This window comes from Drosophila miranda, chromosome XR (genome assembly GCF_003369915.1).
Source record: "Drosophila miranda strain MSH22 chromosome XR, D.miranda_PacBio2.1, whole genome shotgun sequence".
Taxonomy (NCBI): Eukaryota; Metazoa; Arthropoda; class Insecta; order Diptera; family Drosophilidae; genus Drosophila; species Drosophila miranda.
The window spans coordinates 3,368,254-3,395,765 of NC_046674.1; the positions used below are offsets into that span (position 1 = coordinate 3,368,254).

The following is a 27,512-nucleotide window of genomic DNA, read 5'->3' on the forward strand; positions in this document are numbered from 1 at the left end:
TGCCGCTCGATCCTGGGAGTGTTGGTCCTTTACCGATCTGGCCCTATCTGTCTGAGATATAGCTTTCTAAAGATTGGCATATCATTAAAATACTGGTTTCTCTGCACGCTATATTTCAGCTATACGGCAGCCGACTGTCGAGTCCTGCCAATCGACTTCCATCGGAAATCTAAATCTTTTCAGATGATTTCTCAGCTGAAATCGATCAAAGGTGGAAAGTCAGATGATTTCCATGATTTCCACAGGTGATCAACATTGTCACTTTGGGTGGATTTGTGTATTCGTGGACACCGGATGCGGAAGTGCTGCCCAATGACACCTGTCTGCACAGTCGCACAAAGTGTTCCCACATCTGCATAGCCAGCGGGGAGGGTGGAGCACGAAGAACTCGCGAAGACTTTTGTACAGTTTAAAAAAACTGTTTTTTTTTAATAACACAAATATTTTTAACAAATTAGGTTTTACCGTTTCTTTTCTTATTCATTATTTATTCAACCGTAGGCAAATGCCGCCTTATTTGGTTTCGTTTATTCTCAAGCTTATATGTAAGTATGAGTGAGGAGTAAGTATTCTTATAAGAACAAAGTAGAAAACAAAACGGAAGAATTTCAAGAAATTTTAATTTTTTTATCGGACCAAAATCAGCTGATTTCGTACCTCTTATCGATTTCAGCTGAGAAAACCGACAAAAGCATTGACTATTTTATACTTTTCATAGTATTTTTTAGTATTTTCCAGTATACTACCAGACGTGCAAAAATTTGTAAGACGTGCTTCCCCTTTAGATATCGCTTTTGGTAATTACATAAAAATTTAGTTAATATGAAGCCCATGTATGAAAACTAATTTGGTGGAAATTTTTGTTGCTAAAGCCTATTTTATAAATAATCCAATAAACATGGGAACTTAAATTTAACCAGTCTTGTAGGAAATTGATTTAATAATCGGATAAAACTAAGAGCTCAGAGCTGAGGGTCTTCGCTAGCTAGTAATATTCGACGAAAGATCAAAATCGAGGAATTCGTCGTTTTTTTTTTTTGAGTCGGTAATGGCCCGGTTGCTAACAATGAGTCTGATTCCATACTTTTAAATTATGTACTTAATTACTGTACTTGAATATCGACTTAGGGTGAATATGCCCCAATTATTGGGGAATATTAACACGACCCATCCGGACATTCTGTCGCGGCCGTTTCCTGCCACCATGCTATTCAGCAGGTTACTTGCCATGTTGGTCACTTTAACGGATCCTCAATTGGTAGTATTAAGTTAGTTTTAATATGTACTTGATATACACCACATAGAATATATCCATATAAACTTAGTTTTTCATGAGTTGGATTTAAATATACCGCCAAACTACGAACCGGTTAAAACGGTTGTTTTGCAATGCTTTTTTGACGATTTTCATTGGCCGAAAGCAAAAATCGCGTTCGTTGTTGCGGCAACATGGAAAAACCTAGGAAAAGGATAGGATATTATAGAATTGAGAAAAGTTTGTCATTACAGGCCAAAACAATTTAGTCTCTGTTTTAAAGCTATTTCAGCTTATTGTCTTCTTACAGAGACCATTGCGCATTCCATACACAGTGCTGCGGGCAACATTAGTCATTAGTCAACATTAGTAAACCGTGTTTGGTCAAAATATAATACATGAAAGTACCTAAAAGTAGTTAATCTTGTTAGAAAATGTATTCGTCAACGGGATAAAATTAAGTGAGCAAAGTTGAAAGATCTACATATATACATAGCTAGTAATATTCGAGGGAAGATCAAAAACGAGTATTTAATGGTAATAACCGGTTGACGACATACACAATGTGTGCTAATTCACGCAAATGTTTTTAAGCATAGCCTGGGGAAATGGATATTATAGAATTGTGAATATGTTTGTCATCCCAGGCTCCAAAGAAGGCAAAAAAAATGTAGTCACTGTTTTAAATATCGCAACGATATTTTGCAGTTTACTGTATTCTTGCAGAGACCAAGAATAGGTATCAGGAGATATATGTATATATACAAGATAAAAGTCATATGCATAAATACGTCTAAAGCATATCAATTTGAGAAAAGGTCTTTATTAATTACGGTTTAAAAACAGTTCGGAAAACAGGATTTTATTAAATCTACGAAATAAGGTATACAAAGGCCTATACACGTATCATGTCTTTAAATACCAGCAACATTGCGACTGTTTTTTTTGTTGAACTTGTTTGTTTTAGTTTTTTGTTTTAGTCAAAATTCAATAAATGGGAGTACTTAAAAGTAGTTAGTCTTATAGTCAATTTATTCATCAACGGCCTAAAATTATGTGGGCAGAACTAAGAGTTTTAGTTAGCCATAATTATTTAACGGAATCTCTCAATTTTTGGCTAACACCTTTTTTTGTTTGACCATTTTCGCTAAAACCTCTTTATACGCAAAATGCAAGAAAAGCAAGTGTTTAAAATAAACCAGTCAATTAGAAAATAGATTAACTTATCGGATAAAATTATGTGGGCATGGCTAAATGTTTTATATAGCTAGTAATATTCCACGGAATTTTAAAAACGAGACAAATGTATCTAGAACTTGAATTCGTCAGTATATTTATGGTATATTTTTCAAATGAGACGGTACATTTTGGTGTATTTCTGACGGTCGGTCGGTATATTTTATCGATAAGTCCGCGGTCACACTGGTTGTGAAAAAGATTGTAGCAAAAAATTGCATATTTGCAAAGTTTTTTTTTTTTTATTGGCCATTAAAAAACAAATCATAGAGTGTGCTGTAACAGTAAAATCTGTTGGTCAATGATGCGCTAAAATAAAAGATTCGTAGCGAAGGTCATCTAGCAGTACAATCGGAGCAAACCAAATAAAAGTGGGTGGCATTAAACAAAGGGCGACACTTTCGCAAACAACACACAAACACAAAGATAGAACAGAGTCTCCACCTGAGACGCATATAATGATATAAGTGTTGGCGGACAGACGCGGCTAATTTAATTGTGATCCAATTGACTTGCAGGACTTGCTTCTTGTGTGCCACGTAAAAGCTGAAGGTCAGCAAGGTGTCGGCCTACGAAAGCATGGACTTGCAGCATATGGAGAACGGTGGTGGCCTTGGCGGCGGCGGAGGGGGCCTCAGCGAGATCGACTTTCAACGTCTGGCGCAGATAATCGCCACCAGCATTCTGAAAGTCCAACAAAATGGTGCAGTAGTACAGAAAGTGCCTTTGGAAGACGATGACTAATACGAGTATTCTGTTTTTCAGTATCAACTATGCAGCGCATGGTTAGTCAGCTGAACACACCACAGGATTCACCGGAGTTAAAGAAACAGCTGTAAGTAAGATTATGCCAGGTGGAAGCTATCAAATTGTCAGAATGCGACATTAAAATGCCTCCTCCATACAGGCACCAACTTATGACCTACACTAACCAACTGGTAAACGATACCAACAATCAAATCAATGAGGTGGATAAGTGCAAGGAGCGGCACCTGAAAATCCAGCGCGATCGGCTGGTGGACGAGTTTACAGCGGCACTGACCTCCTTCCAGGTTCGTATGGCTTTGTTTACGCCCAAAGATAAGCAAAATTTTCGTATGAGTCATCAAAAAAACGTTATCAAAATTGCGATTTTTGGCAACTTTAGGCCGTTCAACGGAAGACGGCGGACATTGAAAAGAGTGCCTTGCGGCAGGCGAGAGGAGACAACTACAACATTGCCCGTCCGCCCGGCTCCTCGCGCACTGGCACTGGCAGCTCAAACAGCAGCGCCAGCCAGGATAACGGTTCCTTTTTCGAGGATAACTTCTTCAATCGAAAATCCAATCAACAACAGCAGCAGACACAAATTCAGGAGCAAGCCGACCTGCAGGCGCTGGAGGAGCAGGAGCAGGTCATCCGGGAGTTGGAGAACAATATTGTGGGTGTCAACGAGATCTATAAGAAACTGGGTGCCTTGGTCTACGAACAGGGCCTGACGGTGGACTCCATCGAGTCGCAGGTGGAGCAAACCAGCATTTTCGTCTCACAGGGAACGGAGAATCTCCGCAAGGCGAGTTCTTATAGGGTGAGTAATGAATTATTCTAAGAAGTGCATAATCTCTAATTTTTCTTTTTCGGTATTTGCAGAACAAAGTTCGCAAGAAGAAGCTGATAATGGTGGGAATACTGAGCGCCGTTTTGCTGGCCATCATCTTGATACTCGTCTTTCAGTTCAAGAATTAGAGCGAATGAATGCCAATGCGAATTATTCAAAATCAAACTAGATAATTGTTGTGAAAAGACAAGTGTTGCCGCAAGCAGTCCTCCTTAACCATCCCCACCCCGGCCCCCTTTTTCGGACCTTAGACGCATTTGTGGCTTACAAATTTAAACCTTAAATCAAATTCCACTATTGGCTAGAGATCGGGAAACTCAAAAGACCAGCTGCATGGCACGTATTAAGAAGTATTCATACTGCGCTGCATGTGCGCATATGTTTTATTCGCTTTAAAATTGTATCTTATTCTTATATTTTATATTTCTGTACTTTAATATTTACGCACCCTGTATATTGATATATTGATTAACAAAAATGTTGGCTGCAGATTCTAATTATGTGAGCGCTTTGCATTGTATTTAGGCTTAAGATGAAGATGAAGGGCATATGGAGGAATACACACATGTACGAAAAAAATAAAATAATACAGAGTAATCATGAAAACCGATATCGAAGAGAACGATCCCTATCCTGTCGAGCACTTCATTTGGGGCCATGAAACGATCAATGAATGGAGCCCCCAACTCTTTGGGCATTCGAAATGTGCCCGATCATCGCTGTGGTCCTTCTTTGCCTTAACGATCATTAACGATCGATGTGCCGGGGCCATTGTTACGCATGCTTTAGCGGCTTACCCCAATCCGACTGGGTGTTCATCACGGCACTGCACTCACACACATACATAAGTAGATATGTACTATTAATGCAAAGGCAGACGCAGCATGGATGTGGATGTGGTGGAGCACTTGAGCGGTTGGTCGGTCGTCGTCGTTCGGTTGTTGAGGTGTGTCAAGTAAAGGGTTTCCTTGTCGTCGATTCGGACCGGACTCTGGCCTGCATACAAATTGAGTTTACATTTTTTGCCAATTCACTGACATTGATAGTTCGTTTGGGCATCATTTGTGTGGTGGCTTCTTATCCACTTGTTGGCTTATCGAGTGGTTTTCTCGCATGCATTTAAGTGCAGCTCATTTCCTTCTCTAACTCTTGCCTTTGGGCTTGCGCTGCCCAACAATAATTTATCGCCAAGTCATGCAGTTATTTTTGGACCAAGACGATGCTGTACTCTGCTCTAAAAAAGTATATTAGCTAGATTATTGATTGAAATAATAAGTATACAAGCTAAGTACATATATAACTTTTCCTTTAATCCAGCTAAAGCTACTAGAGCACCCTATGATTTTAGTGAAACATATCTTGGTCATTTGGAGAAGAGCATCTAGAATCCAGCTAAGAAATTCCCAAACTGAACTTGGTTGTTTCTTTTGGGCCTGCTGCTTGCTCTGTCAGTGGCTGTCCAAATACGTCACCGAATTCCCTGTGCTGCTCGATTGAGAACTATTGATTGCGCTCTCGTCTTGTCTATGGTTCCCCAAGGGTTAGGCATGAGATGGTCCACGTCCACGGCACGGCACGGCCTAATCACATCGATTATGAGTACATGTGGCCATTGGCAGGTTGTGGACACCCATTCATAAAGCAAATCCAGCCCAGAGGCCACAGGTCACGTTGCGAGCCCGACATATTCGAGTGCCGAAGGTGTTGGAAATTAACAGAAATATGCACACCTACGACATGGACACTGAGCCGCGATGTCCCAGCAGGTAGTCCGAGGCTCAATTTTTGTAGGTCTGTTCGGCTGTTTGCATAGGCGGCCGCCTGGACGACGTCTGAATCCCTGGCCCATGATAATATTGACACATTGCTCAGGCCTATGTGTATCCGAATCCGAATCTCATTTGCAAAGTCATTTTGTACAAATAAATCGAGCCCTCTGTATCCTATGTTTCTCTGTTTTTGGCCTTTTCCCAACTTGATGCGCGAACACAAAAACCGCATGTTTTGACTTTGGACAATATGGAAACGGCAATGGATGAGGGAATTTCCGCATCTTGGCTAAGCAGTGGACTGACTTACCAACTTGGCAACTTGCTGCTTAGGATTTGGGCGCTGGGAAAAGTGGGGAAATCGGCTATCGGGAATCGGAATCTGCAGCAGCCTTCCGGTGCTGCTGAACCCGTCTAATCCCGTACACATTTCACACGTTTCTTAGTCCAAAGATCCCTTCAATCTGCCATCTGATGATTGTTGTTGATGATGATGATGATGATGGTGATGATGATGGTGATGATGATGTGTGTGCCGTATAAACATCCGGTTTTGTGGCATTTCCCAAATCAATAAACTTATTATTATCCCATTTTTCCCATTTTTATCAGGAAAAATTCTTAATAAAGCGTTTGCTGTGGTTTTCATTTTCATGAATGAAAAACTAAGTGGAATATGCTCTCTGCCCCCACATCTACACCACACACCTCCTTCTACTCCTACTGTTAAGCCCCATGATATTTCTTATTACAGAATTTTAAGTGGAAATACGGGTTGTAGAGGAGGTGTAAATCTTTTGAATTTTTATTAAAAACAAAAATGCCATATCAAAAGTTTTCGTTTGATTGTTCTACCTACTGGTGGGAGGGGCAGGGCCAGGGGCGTGGGGCGTGGGGTAGCACTTTCGACAGTTTTATTAATGAAATTCGCAGAAAAACCTGCCCACTAATACTCGTACTTATGGGATATCTCTCTCTGTCTCTCTCTCTATATATATATATATATGTATACCTATCTATATCTCTTGTTCACTCCCTGTACGAGAATCTCTTGGCCCGTTTTTATGAACTGCTTGAGGAGGCTGTGCCCCCCATTTTCCCTTCCATCCCCCAGATGGGGCGCACACTTCTAAACAAATTGGGTGTCAAAAAGTGCGCACATTTCAAAAGATTTAACCGTTTTCCAGGCCGCCTTCTTGCCGCTGCCTTTGATCTTAGCCGCCCCCAACTGCAGACGCCGTTCATGTGGTTGCCACGAGTTGTGGCTACCGATCTGAAGGCAGGAGGCAGGCGGAGGAGTCTCAGTGGCAGTGCCTTCTTGGTGCTCTGCACAGTGGGGTGAAGCTAGTGCTGTTTAATGGCTATTAAAAATCACAGACCTCTAAATATTAGATTGTTTAATGGGATAATACTTAAAAAAGATTTCAAAAATTTGGGGGCTCAACCATAAATGATGAGACAACGTAAGTTATAGCAGGGACATATACATAGATTACGGGTACTCCTTATCCACATTATCATAGATTTGAATTGATTGAAACATCCCTCCCGCATTAGCCACTGTGCCATCCATCAGATCTGCTCTTTTCCACTCTCCATATAAACACTCTCCTCTATATTTTTTATCTGATTCGCTTTTAATATACCACGCGCCTCGCGTACTCTGTGAAAAAGCGTCAACACTGCAATAAAAAAGAACAATTTTCGCCAAACACGAGCCCTGTCTGGGGGCTGTTTTTTAGCAGAGCAGAACCGGCCACGGAATGGAACAGAAACAGAACTCCCTAGGATGGTATTACAACTACAAAGAGATCGGGAGATCAATCCGAGCGCATCGCAATCGCAACTGTAGCGGAGTATTGAGTTGTCTGTGCGAAGCCGCAGGCGGGGATTAGCCCGAACAGACAATTGAATGGAGGATTTGGTAGCTGTTATATGCTGGGATACACTGGGACTGGGGTATGCTCGTACACATAGATAGATGCCACCGTGCTTGAGTTCCCATTGTAAGCATTCTAGGCATATATTCTTTCGGAAGGTGTCTAAAGCGGCTCCCGCCTCTGGATAGCTGGATATAGGAGATCCCTGGCTGGGTAGTATCTATCTGTCTGTCTATCTGTCTTTTGGTTTTTTGTTGGCCCATTTGCCGATGCTTTGTTGGGTAATTGTTTGTTTACGAATTGGCAACAGAACAGCAGCCGCCCAGACAAAAGGCCATGGCCAGGTCGAATTTTATAGATCATCGGGTTCACACACGTACCAAAAAAATGAATCAAATTGGAAATCGGAAAGCTGCAATAACAAAATGATCATCATCGGATGATCGGCCTCATCCTCAGCCTCAATCGCAGCCCCAGTGTCTTTCAATCTTCTCCCTGTCGGAGCAGGAGGGCTGTCAAATTATTTCTGGTTGCCCATTCTGCTCGCCTCGTTTATCGTTTTTTGATTGTTTCTTTTTCTACATTTTCTGTTTTTCTTCTCTTCTCTTCTCTTTTCTTTTTCTGTTGGTGCCTTTTCCGCTGGCGTTTCCCCGACTAATTATGCCTGACATTAATGTCACTCTGTATTAAATATAGCGCGCCGCAGATTTCGAGGCTCTTTTGCTCCATCTCCTAGCTGCCGTTCGCTCCATTTCATATTTGGGAGTACGGGCCCTGCCCTGCGTTATGGAGATCCGGGGATCGGTATCCGTGGACTGTGGGGGCCGCCTCTTCCTCGGCAACGTGTTGACAGCAAGTGACAGACACATTCATTAGGCGGAATGATTCATATTGGAGGGGATGGATGCTGTATAGGAATGGCTATGGAAATGGGTACGGGTAGGGGTAGGGGTTGGGGTAGGAGTATGGGTATGGGGCACTGATCTGACAAATGGTCGACTAATTTGAAGAGCATTAGACCAGATGATTTAGGGATTTGACTTGCGGCTAGTTGAGTTATTGAGTCAATAAAATGCATGGGTGATACATAGTCGGGTCATGATGAATGGGTGAAACATTGTGGAAGACTACATGAATTTAAGTGCCCATCGATTTGCGATTGGATCAAAAGAGTTTTGATTAAAAGATGACCTTTCGAAATTAGCAAAAATGACTACTAAAAGTTTTTCATTACTCGTACTCCTTGAATTACTCCTTCCCAAATCAATATTCAATCCTTTCCTACCCTTTCTTTATAATCGAATATTTTTCTGCTGGTCGTTATGTCAATCCCTGAACCAATTTTAACTTATTGGATGAAATGGCAATGGTCAAACCAATTATGGATTACGTCCTCAAGTCCATATGCGCGAATAATATTTTGACAGTAAATATTGCTCTTGCAGGAATCTCAGGGGAAGGCACTAGGGTGGTGTGGGCAGTGTGGGTGGCTATGTGTGGTTTGGTGTGGATATCGCACATCATTTCATATGCAGGCCGTGGGCACAGCTTGGACACGAAATGGGCGCGGCCAAGTAGCCGCCGGTTGCTTGGACAGAGAGGGCGACAATGCGGAAAATTGTGCAATCGATTGGAGGGAGCCAGAGCCACAACGGACCACAACACAAAAAAAGGGGGAGAACTTGGGGCTCGAGCCATATGTTAAATCAGAGAAGAAATCAGGAGTGGAACTTCCATGGGGAAATGGGGATGGAGCCATGTGCGTGGGAGCCTGATTGTTTTTTATCCATAACAAGCCCGAGGTCACAATTTATAATAGACTCTCGACTCCATCTCGGTGCAAAGACTGGTATATATTTATATACATATTTTGTATCTATTGCACAGGTGCCAGGGTTCACAAGCCAAGGCGGAGTCGTGGCAGTGGCACACAGCCTCGAAGTTGGTGGAAATTCTTTGGAAATTCTATAGAATTTTAGTTTTTGGGCATTCCCGGGCTTCCTGGCTCCCGCCCCTCTAATGCTGCACCATCTGCATACAGTAAATTATACAATGAATGCGTAACCATAAAACCTGTCCCTCTCTCTCAGTCCCAGTCCGGACTTAGAGACCAATTCAAATTCAAGTGTCATGCTATTTTTGGGCAAACACACACAGAAAAATTTGTCGCAGGGTTGCCTCAAGTGGCAGCAGCCCAAAACCAAGAGACTCCAAAGCGAGACGAGGCCCTAGTCGGACCAGACTGCCGGGCGACACTTTTGTGGACGTCATTCCCTAGCCCTTGCCCTCGTCATAGTATTTGCTCATGTTACATCTTCGGCAGCCTCGATCGATTCAGGGTCTGGTCTGGCCTGGCCTGCGCTTACATTGTTTCTACTACTGGACAGTGATTAAAGATGTGACAGAAACTGGATTTTATATTAAATATATACGATAAGGAGGCTGCATTTTTCAATGGTAATCTTCCCTTAAATTGGAATTAACTTTACTATTTCTACTGGATATTGTTAAAATACTTGAAATACCTAAGGTTCATCCATGCCAAGCTCAGGCGTTCATTTGATTGATAATATCCCTAAGAAGTAGAAATATCTTAAGTCTTTCATTTGTTGTTAGCTCTACAACCACTGTGCCTGCAGTATCGTTCTCTTGCTGGAGAGAGCAGACCGGATGATCTTGGGCCTGCTCCTAGCACTTAATTGTTGGTCATGCCCTGACGCTGCATTTATTTATGGTTTTCTTAATGAGTCTCATATTTATTACACAGAGGACCAACGACGGACCACGGACTACGGACAACGGGCAGAGAGTTATCCACACGTTTATCATCCACACACACTCGTACAGACACACATCCCTCTGAATGGGTCAGGGGAAATACGTGTCACATTTCATTAACGGGCTCCCAATCGAATGGAAATGAGTATTAAAATGGGAACGTCTCCGTCTATGTGTCCGTCTCGAGACATTTCAGTATCGAGTGTAACTTGACTATGTACTTGAAATTGCATGAAATTATTTGTCGTATTCGACTTAACACTTATTCCGGTCGGAAATGGCCCGTAAAGGATATTGCATTTGAATGGGTCATTCATTCATTCATTTGACTATATGTAGATACTTGTATTTGTTTTGGATGTTCGATTTGGTTACGCTCTGCTAGGAGGAATTCAAGAGGGAAGTGGGATGACATTGGCAGACATTGGTATGAAGTGGCAGAGCCATTTGAATTGAGCGCTAACCTAATTAGAGAATCCTCTGGATAACGCTTTCCGACATAATCCTCCGTGGCATTGGCATTGCAAATAAACATAAGCCATGGGCGAGGTTTCCCAATATCCCATCTGCTGCCTTATGCTGGCAATCAAACCCAATCCTTCCTCCACAATCAATTAACTCTCCATCTCCTATCCATCCCCAGCTTCTCTTCATCATCGTCTGCCCCTTTATCTCGTGGAACACCTTTAAGCCCACACCCACAGACAGACCGAAAAGAACAGACAGAACAGCCTCTGGGCACAAATTGATAACATTGTAACATTGAATTTTCTGCATATAAATGAATTAATTTTCTGTCATCGGATGGGATGTTGGATGTCCTGTGTTCTGCTGCCTGTCTCTCATTGTGGCATCCCTTCTTCTGCTTCTGCTTCTGCTTTTGCTTCTGCGGCTGCGGGCATTGTGTACTGGGCTAATTTCCATAAACCCCCCTGAAGAAGTCGCAACGCCATTGTTATGCTAAAGTTTGCTCTACGAAAGGGGTTGCTGCTCTCGATTTCGAGGACCACCAGCCTCGAGTGGGAATCCGCTAACAAATTGTTTGGTAGCCAGCGGCCTCGGAGGATAAGCTCACCACCAAACCAAATTGTTGCACAAATATCTTCACCAGAATCGAGTCCCAGCGCGCACTCAAACAACGGAGAACAGAGCCATAGAATAATGGAAAAAAGAGCAACCCATGTAAGCACCTTAAATATATCGAAGCCCCTAAACCTGCATTTGATATTGTGTTGGATGGATGTCTCTCCCATCTGAAAAAAGGGAGAGGAGAGTGTAACTGTGTTCTCGCATGGACCTAATCGCGCGTGTGTAAGAGATGGTGTATGGTATACAGTCTATTCTTCGTTCTTCCGAGCTGCTTATTGTATTGTGCAGTTTTTCTTCCCCTGCAATTGCCTGTGAAATTGCATTGAAATGAGAATTGCATTAGCTCCCCTTCCTCCCGGACGACCGACCGACCGACCGATACAGTAGCAACTGGGAAGATCGCCGTGAACAACAGCAGATCGACGCCCCGGCAGTCCTGTCAATCACAGCAGATATAGACGGATGGACAGACGATCGGGTAGGATAGGATAGAATAGAGTGAGGAGTGTAAGGTGTTCGCTGTCAGATTTTCTCCAAAACAAATCGCTATAAATTTTATACGCTTCTCGAAACTTTATTTTATGGCTGTGGCAACAATGGCCAAAAAAAAGAAGAGGAAAACGGGAGAAAATTTAGGGAAAATATACGTACTAGCTGAATGGAACGCCGTTAATTTACGAGATATACTCCCCATGGTTTTTTTCGGTTCTATTCGTTCGATTTTTGTGTATACAAAATACCAGAACAGAGCAGCTATCTCTAGAGTGCAGAGATCGTGCAACGGACTCGGAGGTTTGCTTCTACCGAAGGCTTCCACAAGTATTCGTGAGAATTTGAAATAAAACACACTGCAACCAGAACGGAGGCGTGCTACAAAGTGCACAGAGGTGGAGCGGAAGGGGTACAGGAGATCAATCGAATCTCTCAACTGTAACCAGAATTATCCATGTTTTGTGTAGCAGAAGCTCATCTGGGGGGATGGTCCCAAGATCTGCAATCCCTTCTGCCTACGCATCTGTTTGGATACATATAAATGTGTATATTATATTTTCGCGGAATGCAAGTGCCATAAAATCCACACATTATTCTCCACTTTGTGGACCCCATTACGAGTTCTACGCCCCTGCTTATGAAAAACCATCTCCAACTCCTTGGCATCCACAGATGCCAGCGACATGCCACAAATGGACTGCCAGCCGCCCCTCCACACATCCCATTTTACATCCATCTCTCGGATAGATAGTGACAGGAGACGACCCCAAATTCTCAGCGATAGACCCGCGCGACCCACCCGGACCCGGACATGTGTCAAATCAGCGCGTTGAATGTTTGTGGAGCATTTAACAAATATTTTCATGTAATTTGGTAAACTAATTGTTGCTCCTTCTTATGGTATTTGTTGCTGCTGCTCCTTCTATGATTTTTGTTTTGACAATAAGGCATTTGTAGCTTTTCAGCCATGAGGAGGGGCCCACAATGCCATTCGATTTTGATTGACTTGGGCCTGACAGACAGTCGATGGTTCCAGTTTCAGTTGAGGTGGCAGGAGCAGGGGCAGTTCCCGTTTTATTCTTTTCAGGGGTTTTTCGGTATTCCTTTGCCATGTTGCATTATGCCTTAAATCGACATGTAATTGATATATTGGCTCCCGGCGCTCCTCTCTCCCCGATCCTCATCCCGATCCACCCACTAAACAGATGTTCTGCATGCTAATGTTTGTTTGCTTTTGGCTTGTTTTTTTTTTAAACTAGTGCTGATGCTTCGATCTACGGCTGCTGGAGTTTGCACTGGAGTCGATCCGCTGCGGTTTTCCATATGCAGATGGGGGAAAATGCTTAATTGGTTTGATATTGGAAAGTAATTAATAGTGACCAGAGCTTGGGATGGGATGGGGCCCATAAGAAGGTGTTCGGTTCTGCTTGAGTAATGCCATAGATTTGGAAGTATATATACATATCTTTTAGATGGATCCACCGTCTTCTACCCTCCACTTGGCACATTTCCCCAGCTCTTCTGCTTCCTTTCCTTGGATACGGAAACATTGCTCCCTGCATTCGCTCCTCCGCTGCAATCACTCAAAAATTCAATAGAAAATGCATAAAAACTCAAGCATGGTTTGTATATACAAATTTGTTTGCTGGCAATTAACAAATTTAGGGGAAACAATATCATTAATTCCCAACAGTACAAAAATCAGAGTTTATTTCCAACAATAACACAAACATTAAATGTAGAAAGGAACTAGGTTTTGTTGTCCTAGGGCTGTCCAGAATCCCCCGCCTCTGGGCTGTATATCAAAACTCTAATAAGTGCAGAGGAGTACTGCCAGTGAGAGTGAGAAAGAGGGAGAGGGAGAGGGAGAGAGAGTGATGCTGTGGTATGGTTGATGGGGGTCCGTGGCAGATCATCAATCCGCCTGGGCACATGCCTCAAATGAGGGATATGTTCCGATTGTGTTTTTTTTTCTGGGAAAAAACTGTCGACGCAACGTCTACGGTGTGCAGACAACAGGCAGAAGCAGTACTAGCACCAGCAGTCCATAAAAATCAGACGAGCGCATAATGGCAATAATCATTAAAGAAGGTGCAGAATACTGATGCTATTTATGGGCAAATCGTACTGACACGTGAATATGTATATACAGCACAGATACATATATGTGAAAAATTGCCAAATGGTTGAGGTTGTCTGCAGTAGCTGATGGAGGTATTGGGAGAGAGATTTTATAGAGATTGTTGATTCTTACACCTCTATATGCAATCACCACATTTCCTACGCAATCTTTTCATGCAATTTACTTGTCTCTACTTGAAAGAAAGTGCCCTTGACATTTGCCTTTTACTCCTACCTTTCCCCAATTACACACATGGTATGGGCCTCGCTTCAGCTTGAGCATTTCCTGTTTGTTTAACTGATTTCTTTCCTCTTTGCGGGAGAGGGCAGGGCTCTGTCTTTCCCCAACTTTCCAGCAATTTTTCCTCAACGATCGCTGCACAAAATGGCTTCCCAATTGTGCCAAAGGTAACCATCAACCATCCATGGCTGAGCCTTTATCTGTGGCTCTGGCACAACCACCCCGACAGACTAACCAAATATTGAGTTTTTCAATTAGCACCCCCAAAAAGTTGTGTCTACCTTTCAGCCCCTTGTGCACCCCTGGTCCATCCCTGCTACTGTGGAGGGAAAACTTCACCCTGCTCGATGCTGCATCGCCTTGATTCGCCTTTTCTCTTTCTCTCTCTCTCTCTCTCCCGCTTCCTCTCCCCCTCTGTGTCTCTGTTGCGCTGCACAGTGGTTGCCCTCTGCCTTGTGTTTGTCTAAAGGATCAGGCCTGTGTTTGCGTATGGCCGCGTTAATTGCCCATAGTGGCAAGCGTTTAAAGCCGCCACAAATCCCCAAACCAATGAAATGTCGCCCCTTGCCACGTGTTTCTGCCTTTTTACCTTCCGAGTACCCGGGGGATTCCTCAGATGCAGAGCCAGAGAATGAGAGTGAGAGTGAGTGGAAAAACTTTTCAAACTTGCTTCGTTTGTGTGTTAAAAAGATGAAGCGAATGGATCTGGAGCGACTCCTTGTTGTTTGCCTGCCGCTTGTCGCTTGTTTTTCATGTTGTAAAGTTAATTATAAATTAAATATTGATTCGGGCCGTGTGACGTGTGCCGTGTGCCGTGTGCCATGGATCGACCAGTCTCGTTGCATTTCTCTCGCATTTTGCCATATTTTCCATTTGTAATTTTTTAACCATCCGCTCGCCATAAAATTGATTGGTCACGTATGATTTATTAATATTTTCTTTTCATTACGCATACGCCGCGTGGGCAGGCAACGACAGCAGCTGTTTTAATTGGTTTAAAATTTCCAATGAAATTCAATTGAAACCCGCTGCTGAAATTGCTGCTACTGCTGCAATTTGGCCCGCAGTGGTCTGAGGTTTAATGGGCCACAGTTGTTCCATAATTTGCATATGCCTATCCAGAGTTTTCCATAGAGTCGGTTTCGAAATGCAACCGAATGTTTGTACGACAGACTGGTGTCTTCTGAGCAACCCATCAAATGAATGTGGTTTCGTAGATTACTTTAATCAGTCTTAGTCATCTTTTAATTGGGAATATGGGAATCTTTATAAATAGATCCATTTAAAGCTATCTGTAGATCTGTAGGAATAATGGATTCATTTCTTTTCTTACCATATTGACAAATTACAATATTATGACTATAATTAAAGATCTTTAATGCAAGACAAGATGGATTTCGTTAGTACTCTTAATTGGATGTCCCTTCCTGTGAAATAGGGAATCAATGATGGGTTCAATGATGGGTTCAATGATGATTTTTTTCTGATGTTCTTAATCTAAATTTCTGCCTAAGTTTGAATGGATTATGGTTTAATTTTAATGGGAATAAACCTCAGATCAGACTTGTAGATCGACCAAATTTCACTATTTCACATTTGTGAGTATCCCCAGTAAGATTTTGATTGAAAGAATCTGCCAAAGCGAAATATTGAAGTAGCGACGGCAAAACCAAAAATATGCACTGTCCACACAAGCACACACACACTCCAGGCACAAACTCGGAACACACACACTGAAAACCATTTGTATCTATGTGTGCTGACAGGTAAAAGCACCCAAGACGGACTGACAAACGGATGGACAGACAGGTCGGAACGGGTCGTTGGATCGCATTGGATCGGGTTGGGGCTGAGTGAACGGTATGGTCTTGCTGGAAGTAATTTATGTGCGGGCTGCGGCGGCGGCGTCGGCGGCCATCGGTTATACGGCAACGGAGAGGCAATGGCCACACAGATTGACCGACTGGTCGCTCATCAGAAGGTGGGGTGATACGAAGGGCCATCGCCATCGCCATCCATGCGATCTGTAGTTAACCACTGGCTGTAGCTATAGATGTGGCAGGAGAGTCGAGAGTCGGATTGAGTCAAGAGGCAGACACTGCGGCCCGAACGAGTTGAAATGTTCAATTGCCAATTGTTGTAGATGCTCTTCCTCTGGCTTTTGCCACTGCCTCTGCCTCTGCCTCTGTCTCTGCTGGCGTCGACTGCTCCCTCTCTCTGACTGCATGTGTATCTGTGAGATACTTTTTTATCTGCTGCGCAGTTAACGCTGCCGCTGTCGCTCTTCTGTGGGCGTGGCCTAGCACTCATACGAATTTTGCCAAAATACTTTTTGTCGCTCAATTTGAATCAGCTCCTTCCGTTCGCTCCCCTGACACTGCCACTGCTGCGGCTGCTGCCTGCCACAGCGGCACGCCCCAGTTAGATACATAAATATTTATAAACTTTAGATACTTTTCGCTTGGGTTTTGCTGCCAAGGTGTGAACTCAGAATGAAATACGGAGAGAGAGAGAAAAAGAGCGCCAAAGAGGGAGATAAGATACGAGTAGATGGGGGAAAAAAGGTGCAAAATATTTTTCAGGCAGATTATGAAAAAGTTTTGCTAAACGACAAAACAAGAAGAAATGCCATGGAAAGAAAAGAAAGAAATTGCAAATGGCTGCCACCTGGAAATGGGTCTACACTCAGGGAAAACTATACCTAAGATATGTGCACTTTAACAGGTAATCGAAAGTTCAAAATTACTTCAAAATTAATAGTATCTGATGACAAATTTTTGCATTTGAATATCCCAAGATTTTATTCGTATTCAAAAGATATTTTTTAGGTTTTGGCTTGCCTTTGGTGCTATACTAAAAAATATTATAAAATAAAAGTGTATTGACGTTTTTTCCCGGTGTAGCTGATACTTTTTGCCAGAGATTTCTGTGATTTTTTTACAATCCGCAATGACCTGGCGACTCTCTTTAATCTATTCTGCATAATTTTGCTAATTTTCACTGTTTATTATACCCGATACTCAAAATGAGCATAAGGGTATATTAGATTTGTGGGGAAAGTGGATTTGTGTAACGCCCAGAAGGAATCGTTTCCGACCCCATAAAATACATATATTCTTGATCAGCATCAATAGCCGAGTCGATTGAGCCATGCCTGTCTGTCCGTCTGTCCGTCCCGAGAAGCGCCTAGATCTCAGATACTATAAGAGCTATAGAAGCCAAAATTTGTTTCAAGACTCCTGTGATAACGCGCCCCTGTGGCATCCACGATTTTGAAGATATGCGAAATCCGAAAATCGTAAAGAATGACCACGTCTACCAAACTGCAGAAACTGTAATTTCTGCCTCCATCTCTCTCATACTCTCTGTGTCTTCAAAGTTTACTGAGTATCGGGCATAAATGTAGTGTCGCAGCCTTAGCAGCGACTCACAGCGTTCCCACTCGTTTTTGCCATCGATTTGCCCCCGAAACCCCCATCCCATATTCCCCCATCATCATGAGCCACCTTCTTTTATTGTCTTTGTGTTTGTGTCAATAATCGAGTTTTCCTCCGCGCTTTTTTTTCTGCATGTTTGTGTTGTAATTGCTTTGATTTTTGGCTAAAAATTGTACGAGTATTTGAAATTTTAATTGTAAAAATATTGCTATGGATTATGCGATTGATTTGTTATTAAACGGAAGTCATGAAAATTGATTACATTGATTACATTTGAAATTGTTTTCATTCCGTCCGTACTTTCTGTCCGTCTATTGTTGTTATTTATTTGAAATGTATCCGGCGGATGAATTGTGCACGCATTCAGATACGAGCACATGTTCGCAATGCAATGCATTTTGATATTTTTTAATGAAGCCTGAAACATTTTCATTTCAATTTCCATTTCCATTTCCATAGCAATTTCCATTCGGATGGCTCGCATTTGATTGCCAATTTTTGTTTGTTATTCAACGATTTGTTCTAAAACTTTATGATGCATGGATTTGTGTAATATTTCAATTAAATAGTCAATGGCATCATTTGAATAAATACTCGTATCTGAATGTATCTAGATAATCTGCGTGTGTGTATGTTTCGCTCGGGTTAATTAACTTTTATGAAATGAAAATGTTTGGATAGATGGATTAACTTTTTTGCTGGGGCTGCTTCTTTGATTGACTGCTAATTTGATAGGAAAATACGGGATTAATATCAAGTTGAAGATGGTGTTTATAATAAAGAAATGAGGATAGAGTGTGTATAATACAAGTTTTTCGGTATGCCATGCCTCTCTCCCTTTTTCTATCTCTATCTCTCTCTCTTTCTCTCCCACTCTCTCTCTTTTTTTTGGTCGGAGATTCAATTAGTTTATGTTCTATATGTGATTCTGCCGCCTTTTTCCTTCTTCTCAAAGTAAACACCCATAAAGCGATTATTGATTATACGATCTTTGAAGGAGCATATAAAGAACCAGCTCGAAACTGCTGAAATTGAATTTCCAGGGAGTAAAACTAATTAAATAGAAGCACTCTGGTGGCCAGCGTCCGAGCAGCAGCAGCAGAAGAAGCCTGGAACTCTGGCAGATAGTCGCCATTGCGACTGCCAATTAAAAAGGCAACAGACTGTAGCTGTGGACTGGAGGACTGCACAGGGACAGGGACTGGGACTGGAATTGGGTCTGGGTCTGGGACAGAAGCAGGAGCAGGAGCAGGAGCAGGAGCTGGAAGCAGGGAGCAGGGAGCGGGTAGCAATGGCTACACACAAAAACTGAAACTGGAAATTCGAATTCGGGGCATAAGTGACAATTCAATAAGCCATGACGTGCCCAAATGTTTATTTAGCATATAGCGACGGGCGAATGAGCGACGCTTCGCTGCGAAGGCAAAGGCAATCCCACATCCAATATAGGGGAAGCGATGCTTCTTCTGCGGAAGTGGATGAAGGGACTGCGACTATGTCTGCCTTTAAACGGTGGTACATTTCAGGCAGACAATTCACTCGACCCAGCATCATGATCATCATCATCATCATCATGAACAGCAGCCTCGTTGGCCGCCACTTTCATAAAATGTCTCTGCTGCGGTGGTTCCTCCGATTCAACGATTCCTCTGGCTGTTGAAGAGAGATGAAATGTTTATTTAGGACAAATTGTCTTGGCTTGTCAGAGAGAGAGAGAGAGTGTGGGCAGCAGGAAATTGCTCATTGCAAGGCGGTGGTTGAGTTTGAGGGTTACCATGTAATATACAACCACTACCTTGTTAAAACTGTTTGCCGACACACCACAAAATGTGGGTTTGTCCATTAATATGCCTCATTGGGAGACGGAGATGGAGATGGAGAAGGAGACACGCGTCCAGTAATCATTTTCATGGGCGTTACTTGTCAAATTGACTGCAAAATCTATCCAAACTGTTGACATGTGGCTTGCCTTGTGGATCCATCCCCATCTTCATCGCCAGCAGCCTTGGATGCATCTTTCCGTTTCACTTTTTAGCTGCTTTAGCGTCGACTTCTTTTTTTGGCTCAATATGTTTGCTTAGCCGCGCGCCATTGACGACACGTCGTCCGCCGTCTCCCAGCTGCGCCTGCAACGCTCCACTAATTTCCTTAATCTTCAGACACATATTCGGATACAGATACAGATACTTTTGCGGCTGTTGATTTTCCAATGTGTTTTCATTGCCCATCAACTGCATAATTAATTGCCGCCCGCCAAATGCGAGTGAGTATCTGACAGATAGGTTTTTAATAATCTCGCTGATAGCTACTTGTGGCCCGTTGATAAGTATCTCACTCAAGTGGCCTGCATGTGACGGGATACTTATTTGATCACTTAATTGGATGGCAAATGATTCTTTGTGCATTCGAAAGATAGTTTTGTCGAAGGGGAAGTAGCATTATGTTGAGACTGCTGAATGTGAAGATAATTTTTGATATTTATAAATATCTTTAGAGCATTGTAACTCCCAAGATACTTATGAAATATGTGGATATATTGTGAGTGTTATATTTCCTCAAGTCACGTCCTGGTACCTTTCCCCCTTTGCTACTACTTTCCGCAGATTCCTTGCAGCAGCTTCTTGGCCTTCAACATCTTCGCATTTGTCATCCTTGTCGTCGTCGGCGTGGTCTCCGTCGCTGCCGCTGCAGTTGTTTTTCCAATGTAAATATTTAAATATTTTCAAGACAAACATTTGCCTGTTGTCTCTGAAAATATGTTGATAAAACATTTGCTCGGTAAACTGGTTAAAAATTACAACAATTCCCCGCCCCGCCCCGTCGCTGTCGCCGTTCCCGTGTCTCAGCCACAACCACGGCCTGCGACTGTGCCACCGCTGACATTGGCATTTGTTTTATTAATTTTCTCAACACTTTTTACGCAAGGCGTCGAAAAACAACGAACAGGCACGGGTCTGGGGCTGGGTCTGGGTCTGTACACGAAAATCCTCTGGAGAATGAATAGCAATATCTTTTTTTTTCCGATTTTTTGTGTGTGAGTGTTGCGTTCATTTTGCATCTGGTGGTTGCACAAATATGCAGTGGCTGCCCCCCGCCCTGTTTGTTGTTGCAACAATTGTTGTGGCTGATGCCTATTGTTCCTATAATTGCCCGAGAAGCTCGTGCAGACAGCGCGGCACCAAGCGCATCCCATGAGCAAAAAAAACTCAAAAAAAATAAAAATGAATAGAATGGAATCGAAATAGGAAGAAAAACGGACAGACAGAGGCAGATCACTTGGGCGTACTCTAATTTCAGCCAATTTGAGTTGTGGTCAAGTATTAGCAGTCCTCATCCCTGTCTGGAGTCCTCCCGTCCTTTGTCTACCATTCGATGAGGCCCGGCGGTCGGTCGATCTTCGCATTGCCAGCGAATGAATGAAGTCGCCCGTTCTGGAATCTCACATAACACATTCCAATGGCCGCGGGCTGACATTAATTGTGGCGCAAACGATCGATTAGCAACATTTTAAAATTCATTAATGAATTGTTTCTCAAACAACGAAACAACCCTGTGGCTGTAGCCACAGAGCCACCGAGCACTCACCCATCGCACGCCCCATCATCTATGTACAATACATAAATAAGCAATACCATCCAGATTCCCATCCCAATGCCCACGAACGCGCGCCCTCATGTCTATAGGAGACGGAGGGGCGTGAGCAGGTTGGGCAGAAGACGCAGACAGTTACTGCCAGAAGTTGTCAGCCACAAGGAACCAATGAAAATTTACCAAGTGGTGCAAGTGGTGCAAGCTAGTTTAGTTATAGAAAATACTTTTCACTTCACGCAACTACGAAAATCAAAGTGTTAACAAAAAAGCATCGTAAACTTAGCGGGGGCCGCTTGGAAGAGAAATACGTAACAGAACTGCCCGGCATCGGGAAGGTCCTTGGGGCAAGACTCACTAACTAGGATTTTGCCATTAAAGATTAGATATGGACAAGGATCTGTGCACACAATGGCTAAAAGCGGTGTGCCGAGCCAATTACAAGCAGGGCACGATCTGCTTCAATTATGGATCGGATCAGATCAGGTAAAATCCATCGTAACGTCAGACCGTCAGCAGTACCCGTGCAGTGGCAAGTCCAGCGGCGACCGTTTGTATACATTATACATATAGCAACACGGATTCAACGGAGATTTAACGGAAAATAGAAAAATAAAGTTCGTCGCTCGGGGTTCGCAAGGCAAGACTGCCGCGTGTTGCACCACCGGACAATGCCTGTTGGATCCAGTTTGGATTGGATTTGTTTCTTCCATTATAATTAAATAATGTGAATATGTAAATAAATATGTAAAGTTCGTTAAACAAAAGAAAAACAAAAGAAAAAAAAAGACTCAAACACAATCAATACCATCAGTACCCTCTTAAATACTATTTTACCGTTAAGTATCACCTTAACCGTTTATCATTTGAATTTTATAAACGGGACGCTTAAACGATGCTCAATTAATGCAGCTAAACCAATACAATGTTTTTTTTTAAATATATTTAAAGGCATCCTCACTCCAGAGTTATCTTTATTGGTACATATGTGAGTTTTCAATAGCGTGATCTCTATACTTTCCCAAGGCACTGTTCTTCACTCTACTTCCTCAGGCACAGCACACTCAGGCATACCCACTAATAAATCGAAGAAAAAACTGTCTGAAAAATGACGAGCTGACGATTTGTTCGGTATTTTGATATCGACAGCCAGCATCAATTTCCCGGCCACCACACAATACAGGGGCTTCTTCCGAAAGGGGGCGTGGAGCACGTACCTTATAGCTATCTATATAGCTATGTATGTATTTCCCCCGTTTTCAGTTCCAGGCAGTCTCTGGGAGCATTCAAAAAACTTATTATGCACAAATAAATACTGGAAACAACAAAATTTTCCCTCAACGCAGATCAAAATGAAGAAAAATCTCTCTGTTGTTGTTCTTCGTTTGCTTTCCGTTGATTTATACGAGGAACGGAAATCGTAGACTTTTCGACGCGCAGCATGAGTGCAACAGCAGATACATATCTGGCAGAGATACAGATTCATCTGCGTATGTACGTATCTGGAAGATACGCTTCTGCAGGAGGAGGAGGGGTGGGAGTGGGAGGATGGAGATCTCCCGCTGAATGAAATTGGGCAAAGCGCATGAAATATGTTTGCAAACAAATTAATAACAATCGATCTGGATCTGCCAGTGTGCCTATACGATACGATCCGATCCGATCCGATCCGTACCGATCGGAGATGCAGCGTTACACTATCGCTTAGAGGAATGATGAATGATCACTTGGGCTTCTGTTTTTATAATTTGGGTTACACAAACAACGCAATATTCGTAAATACGAGTGTGCGAGTGCGCGAGTGTACAAGTGTACGACTGTACGACTGTACGAGTGTATGTGGAGTCCAGTCCAAATGAGTGGTGCAAAATGCTCGATCATTTACCGGATCCGTAGGTGGTTTTTGGCATATTTGCGAGGACCCCTCCCTCTGCATGCTACCAGCCTTGTTTATTTACGGATCGGATCCATTGGAACGGCCAGACATTGGAACGCCAAAAAGCTGCTGTCGTAACCATAAATTAGCACCTTCTTGGGACTCCACCATATGGTTTCTATGTAAACTGCATTCTGCAGCCGAAAGATTTATCTGCCAATTCATTTCTAAATAAGTTCCTCGCCTGGGCATCGGCCCAAGTGCAATTATTACGAGTATTACGATAGTATTTACAATGAAAAATGGAGAATGATTTCCGTAAACAAGTTCCATCGATGCCCTGCCCTTGACGATGATTGATTGTACTATGCGAAGAAAGTGGAGCATCTTCCGGAGGGATAAGGCTTCTAGATTTCGGTTCCTGGACATTGGCAATGCAATCGCTTGGGCCTGCCATGTGTGAGGGATTGGGCCAGCCAGAGACATGGTCGAGACTCTGGCTGCGGTCCCAGCATGAGCTGGCGCTATGCCGACTAGTTTGGGTGTCTGTTTTATAGCCCCTGATCTTCGTTGTTCGAGGCATTTACCACCTCCGTGGGCGATAAATCTGCAGTGCACCCGTGGCACCCGTGGCGCAATGAACTCGACCAGGCCACAGCCCCTACTTCGCATCCGACTCCTGCTCTTCCTTCCCGATGGCGGTTCTGTGGTGCACTTTGTTTAGTTTGCTGGCGACGATAAACACCTTGGCGCCATGGAAAAATGCAGAAGTTTGTCCTAACTCTGCAGCCAAGTATTTATCCATAGATCCCCTAGGACTTTGACATTGTTCTTGGGCACCACTTTAGCACTACATCATTAGGGCTTTCAGTTCGGTCAAGTGGTGAGAGGAGAGTACACCTGTTACCCAATATTATGCCCAATTCAATGTACCACTATCCATTCGATCCCATACAGATCTCTTGGCTTCGTTCCATGACGACGCGCTGGCGGCTGTCGTGGGGTGCAGGCTTCCGGCGAAAGCTCTTGAAATTACACACGATATACGTACGATATCGCCATGTAATTATGCATGCATTTATGTTATTGTTTATTGTTTAAACAATACTCGGTGCACCTCTTCTTCCAGCTCAATTGTTTAACGTGAGCGCCGCGTGGGGGGGTTACGAAATGGAATTGAAAATTTCGCTGAATGGTTTCATTCGTTTCGGCTTCGGTTCATTCATGCATTTGGAGAAGGGCCCATAGACGAGTGTGAATGATCCCAACCGATTGGGGTTAGGTTGCATTAAATTCATGGAAAATAGTCTATAGAAGAAGAGCCATCCCATCTCGTACTCGTCCTCGTGCAATATCCCCTATTATATAACAGTATTTCAATAGCATTTCCCTCAATGTTTTCTAAAAACATAATTACTAGAAATTCCGGCAAACCCATTGGAAAGCTTTTTCAATTGATTTATAGCCACTTCCATGGAAATTGTCGACAAAATGTCTGGCCGGGCAGCAGATAGAATGGGGATTCCAACAGTGTGTTATGGTATGGTATGGTATGGTATGATACGGTATGAAGGCTATCTTTGGGGTCCAAGGAATGCCAGAACGAGTTGTTTGGGCAGAAGAAGTCGTTTCCGTGATTTACACGCCAACGAAATTCGAAAATAAACAATGGATTTTAGTAGTTTGTACGCGAAAGATTGGATACTGAACAGGGGGATGAGGGTGGGGGATGGTGGGATTTTGATTATTTGACTTTCAGCCTAAGACAACGACGATGTCGGCCCTGGCACTTTGATAGTGCTGAATATGCGCGAAATAGAAAACGTTTACGAGAGAGATCTACTATTCGCAATTCTCTGGTATTTTGCAATCTATTTATTTTCTTATGTCGCATTCAACTGGTTGGCAACTTCGGCGGCAGCATCAAATGCCCCGAAAAATATCGTTTGGCGGCCTGATTGACGCATAAACAGAGTCCCCATCTACTATGAGCATGCTGCTACCAAAGATCATGACGATGATGATGATGATGTATCCAAAGTGACATCAAAGCCTTAAACCATGATAAGACAAATAAACCAAGCATCAGAGCACCATAGATAATCCACAATCGTAGGCGATAACTCCATTCGGTCAGATTCGGGCAAGGGGTTAGGAATATAGCATTTAATCGTTCATTGAGCGCCATCTGTTGGCATCCCTGGGCAGCATGACTTATCTGATCGACAGATCAAAGCGTTTCAAGCGCAACAGTCAATCAAAATTTCCCCACTGCTTGCAGTTTGTGTTGTGTTGCAAAAACTTAGGTGCAACCCACTAGACGATGCTCGATAAATTTTGCGCCTCGTTCTCTCTCTATCTATCTCTCCCTCTATCTCTCGCTCTTTGTTGTGTTGACTCGCTTCTTCTCTTTCTAGTGGATAATTTACTCAATGTCGACGCCTGGCGCAGCATTTTGTGGCCTCCCCCCGTTGGATTTTTTGCACAAATCGATCATAAATTTAATTTGAAAATTGCTGCCTTACTCCAAAGCCATTTCTGCGTATTTATAACTCAATAAAACTTCAAAAGTGTTCGAAAACATGGACTTCTCTGCTCTCAAAGTTTGTTTAATCCCATAAAAATGTAGTCGCTTCGGGTACGGCGGGTCTTGGCAGACATCGGTAGAGCACTAAAACTCGGCTTTATGGCCTCCTCAATACTCGTATATCTGAAGGAAAGAAACGAAAAGGAAAAGAAAAAAGGCAGCGGAAGTTTATTCAATGGCATTGTGGTGGCTAAAACCAAAGGAACTTTAACTTCCAGATCTTGTGAGGGAAAACAAGCAATCTCAAATTGGTCATGAAAAGGGGGCTGGGAATTAGGTCTCAGAGATCTAAGGAATAAAGATTTAATATATTTATTTATGCTCATACAAAAATTGTAAAATATTCATATTCTATAAATTTAAATGTATTAAAAAGTCCTAATAATTCGGCCCATATTTAATACAAATCTAAAGTACTTTAAAAGAAATATAAAATAGGAAATATAGATAATCTAAATTTGATCTAAATATATTTCATATTAAATGATATATATTTAAATGAAATATTCTCATATTAATGTCAATGTTTCCTCTCCCGGAGCAAATATACGGCATGAATATTTCAATCTAAGTGTTACTATCCGGGGCTCAGTGTTTTCTTTCTCTGGGTGTACATGAGTATAATAAAATATGTTTTTAGAATCCCACATTGATTAATATTATACGATGAGTGATTGAGTTTAAATACAAATTAAGGTACTACGTTTCTTCACATCTCAAATTATACCTTTGGATCCCACACTAGGATTATTGTTTCCATAACTTATTAATGTGTAATTTCATCTTGTGCTACATTTTAAGTGAACAATTTTGTTGATTCTTTTGGAAGCACTTTTTTCCACAACAATTTACAAATAGCAATCATCCATGAATGTATGTACTGATACCCGTAGTGCAGTATTCGTAGATACATAAATATGTACATATGTATATGAGCGGGTATAAATGTACTTTAGAGCATTGTCTATTATAGCTCGGTTAATTGCAACGACAGCTGCCAAAACAATGGCAAACCGTGGCAAGAACAACTACAACTGTGGGATACGACAACCATCGCGGCTGGACTGTCGCCTTTGTTGGGGCACGATGGCCATGGAATTTATTGTTATAACGGGGCAATGATAACAGGTCATCAACACAACTGGCCAACAGGTAAATAAATATCAAGTGGGCAGGGGTGGCCCGGGAGGTCGGGGAGGTCGGGGAGTCGGTCTCTCTGCAAGTGGGAGTGCGCGAAAAATAAGCAGCGTTAATTACAAAGGATCCACCCTAGGGCGCCAAGTCATAGATACTCGTACAATGCATCCCATAGATATGCATCCCCAGACAATGCAAGTTCTCGCGTTCGGCAGTTGGTGTCCCAAAGGCGCGTTGCATGGCCGGATGGATGGCATGGCTAATACTTGCATTTAATTAGGCTTGCAATAATATTTATGTAAATCGCGGCTGGTTCCACGACGAGCCACAGACAGCTGTCAATATTTGTGGGACACTCCAACCTCTCCCCCCACCCATCCCCCTGCCTCTCCTCCTGCTGATGCCCCATTGTCACTCTTTCACTCGATT

The 27,512-nt window shown here is 42.8% G+C and overlaps 1 protein-coding gene and 1 long non-coding RNA gene across 2 annotated transcripts; one reads left to right on the plus strand and one right to left on the minus strand.

Annotated features, from left to right (window-relative positions):
- The first annotated feature begins 2,662 nt into the window (after positions 1–2,662).
- LOC108153269 (syntaxin-7) lies at positions 2,663–4,698 on the plus strand. Its single transcript, XM_017283137.2, has 6 exons — positions 2,663–2,862; positions 3,010–3,194; positions 3,257–3,326; positions 3,399–3,543; positions 3,639–4,058; positions 4,121–4,698. The coding sequence occupies exons 2-6, from the start codon at positions 3,071–3,073 to the stop codon at positions 4,214–4,216; spliced, it is 855 nt and encodes a 284-aa protein (XP_017138626.1). The 5' UTR covers positions 2,663–2,862; positions 3,010–3,070; the 3' UTR covers positions 4,217–4,698.
- On the minus strand, positions 4,532–6,111 carry LOC117186428. The gene is made up of 2 exons (XR_004471507.1): positions 5,381–6,111; positions 4,532–5,322 (listed from the first exon to the last, which is right to left on the minus strand). It is a non-coding gene; the product is annotated as an uncharacterized LOC117186428 (long non-coding RNA).
- Between the last annotated feature and the right edge of the window lie 21,401 nt (positions 6,112–27,512).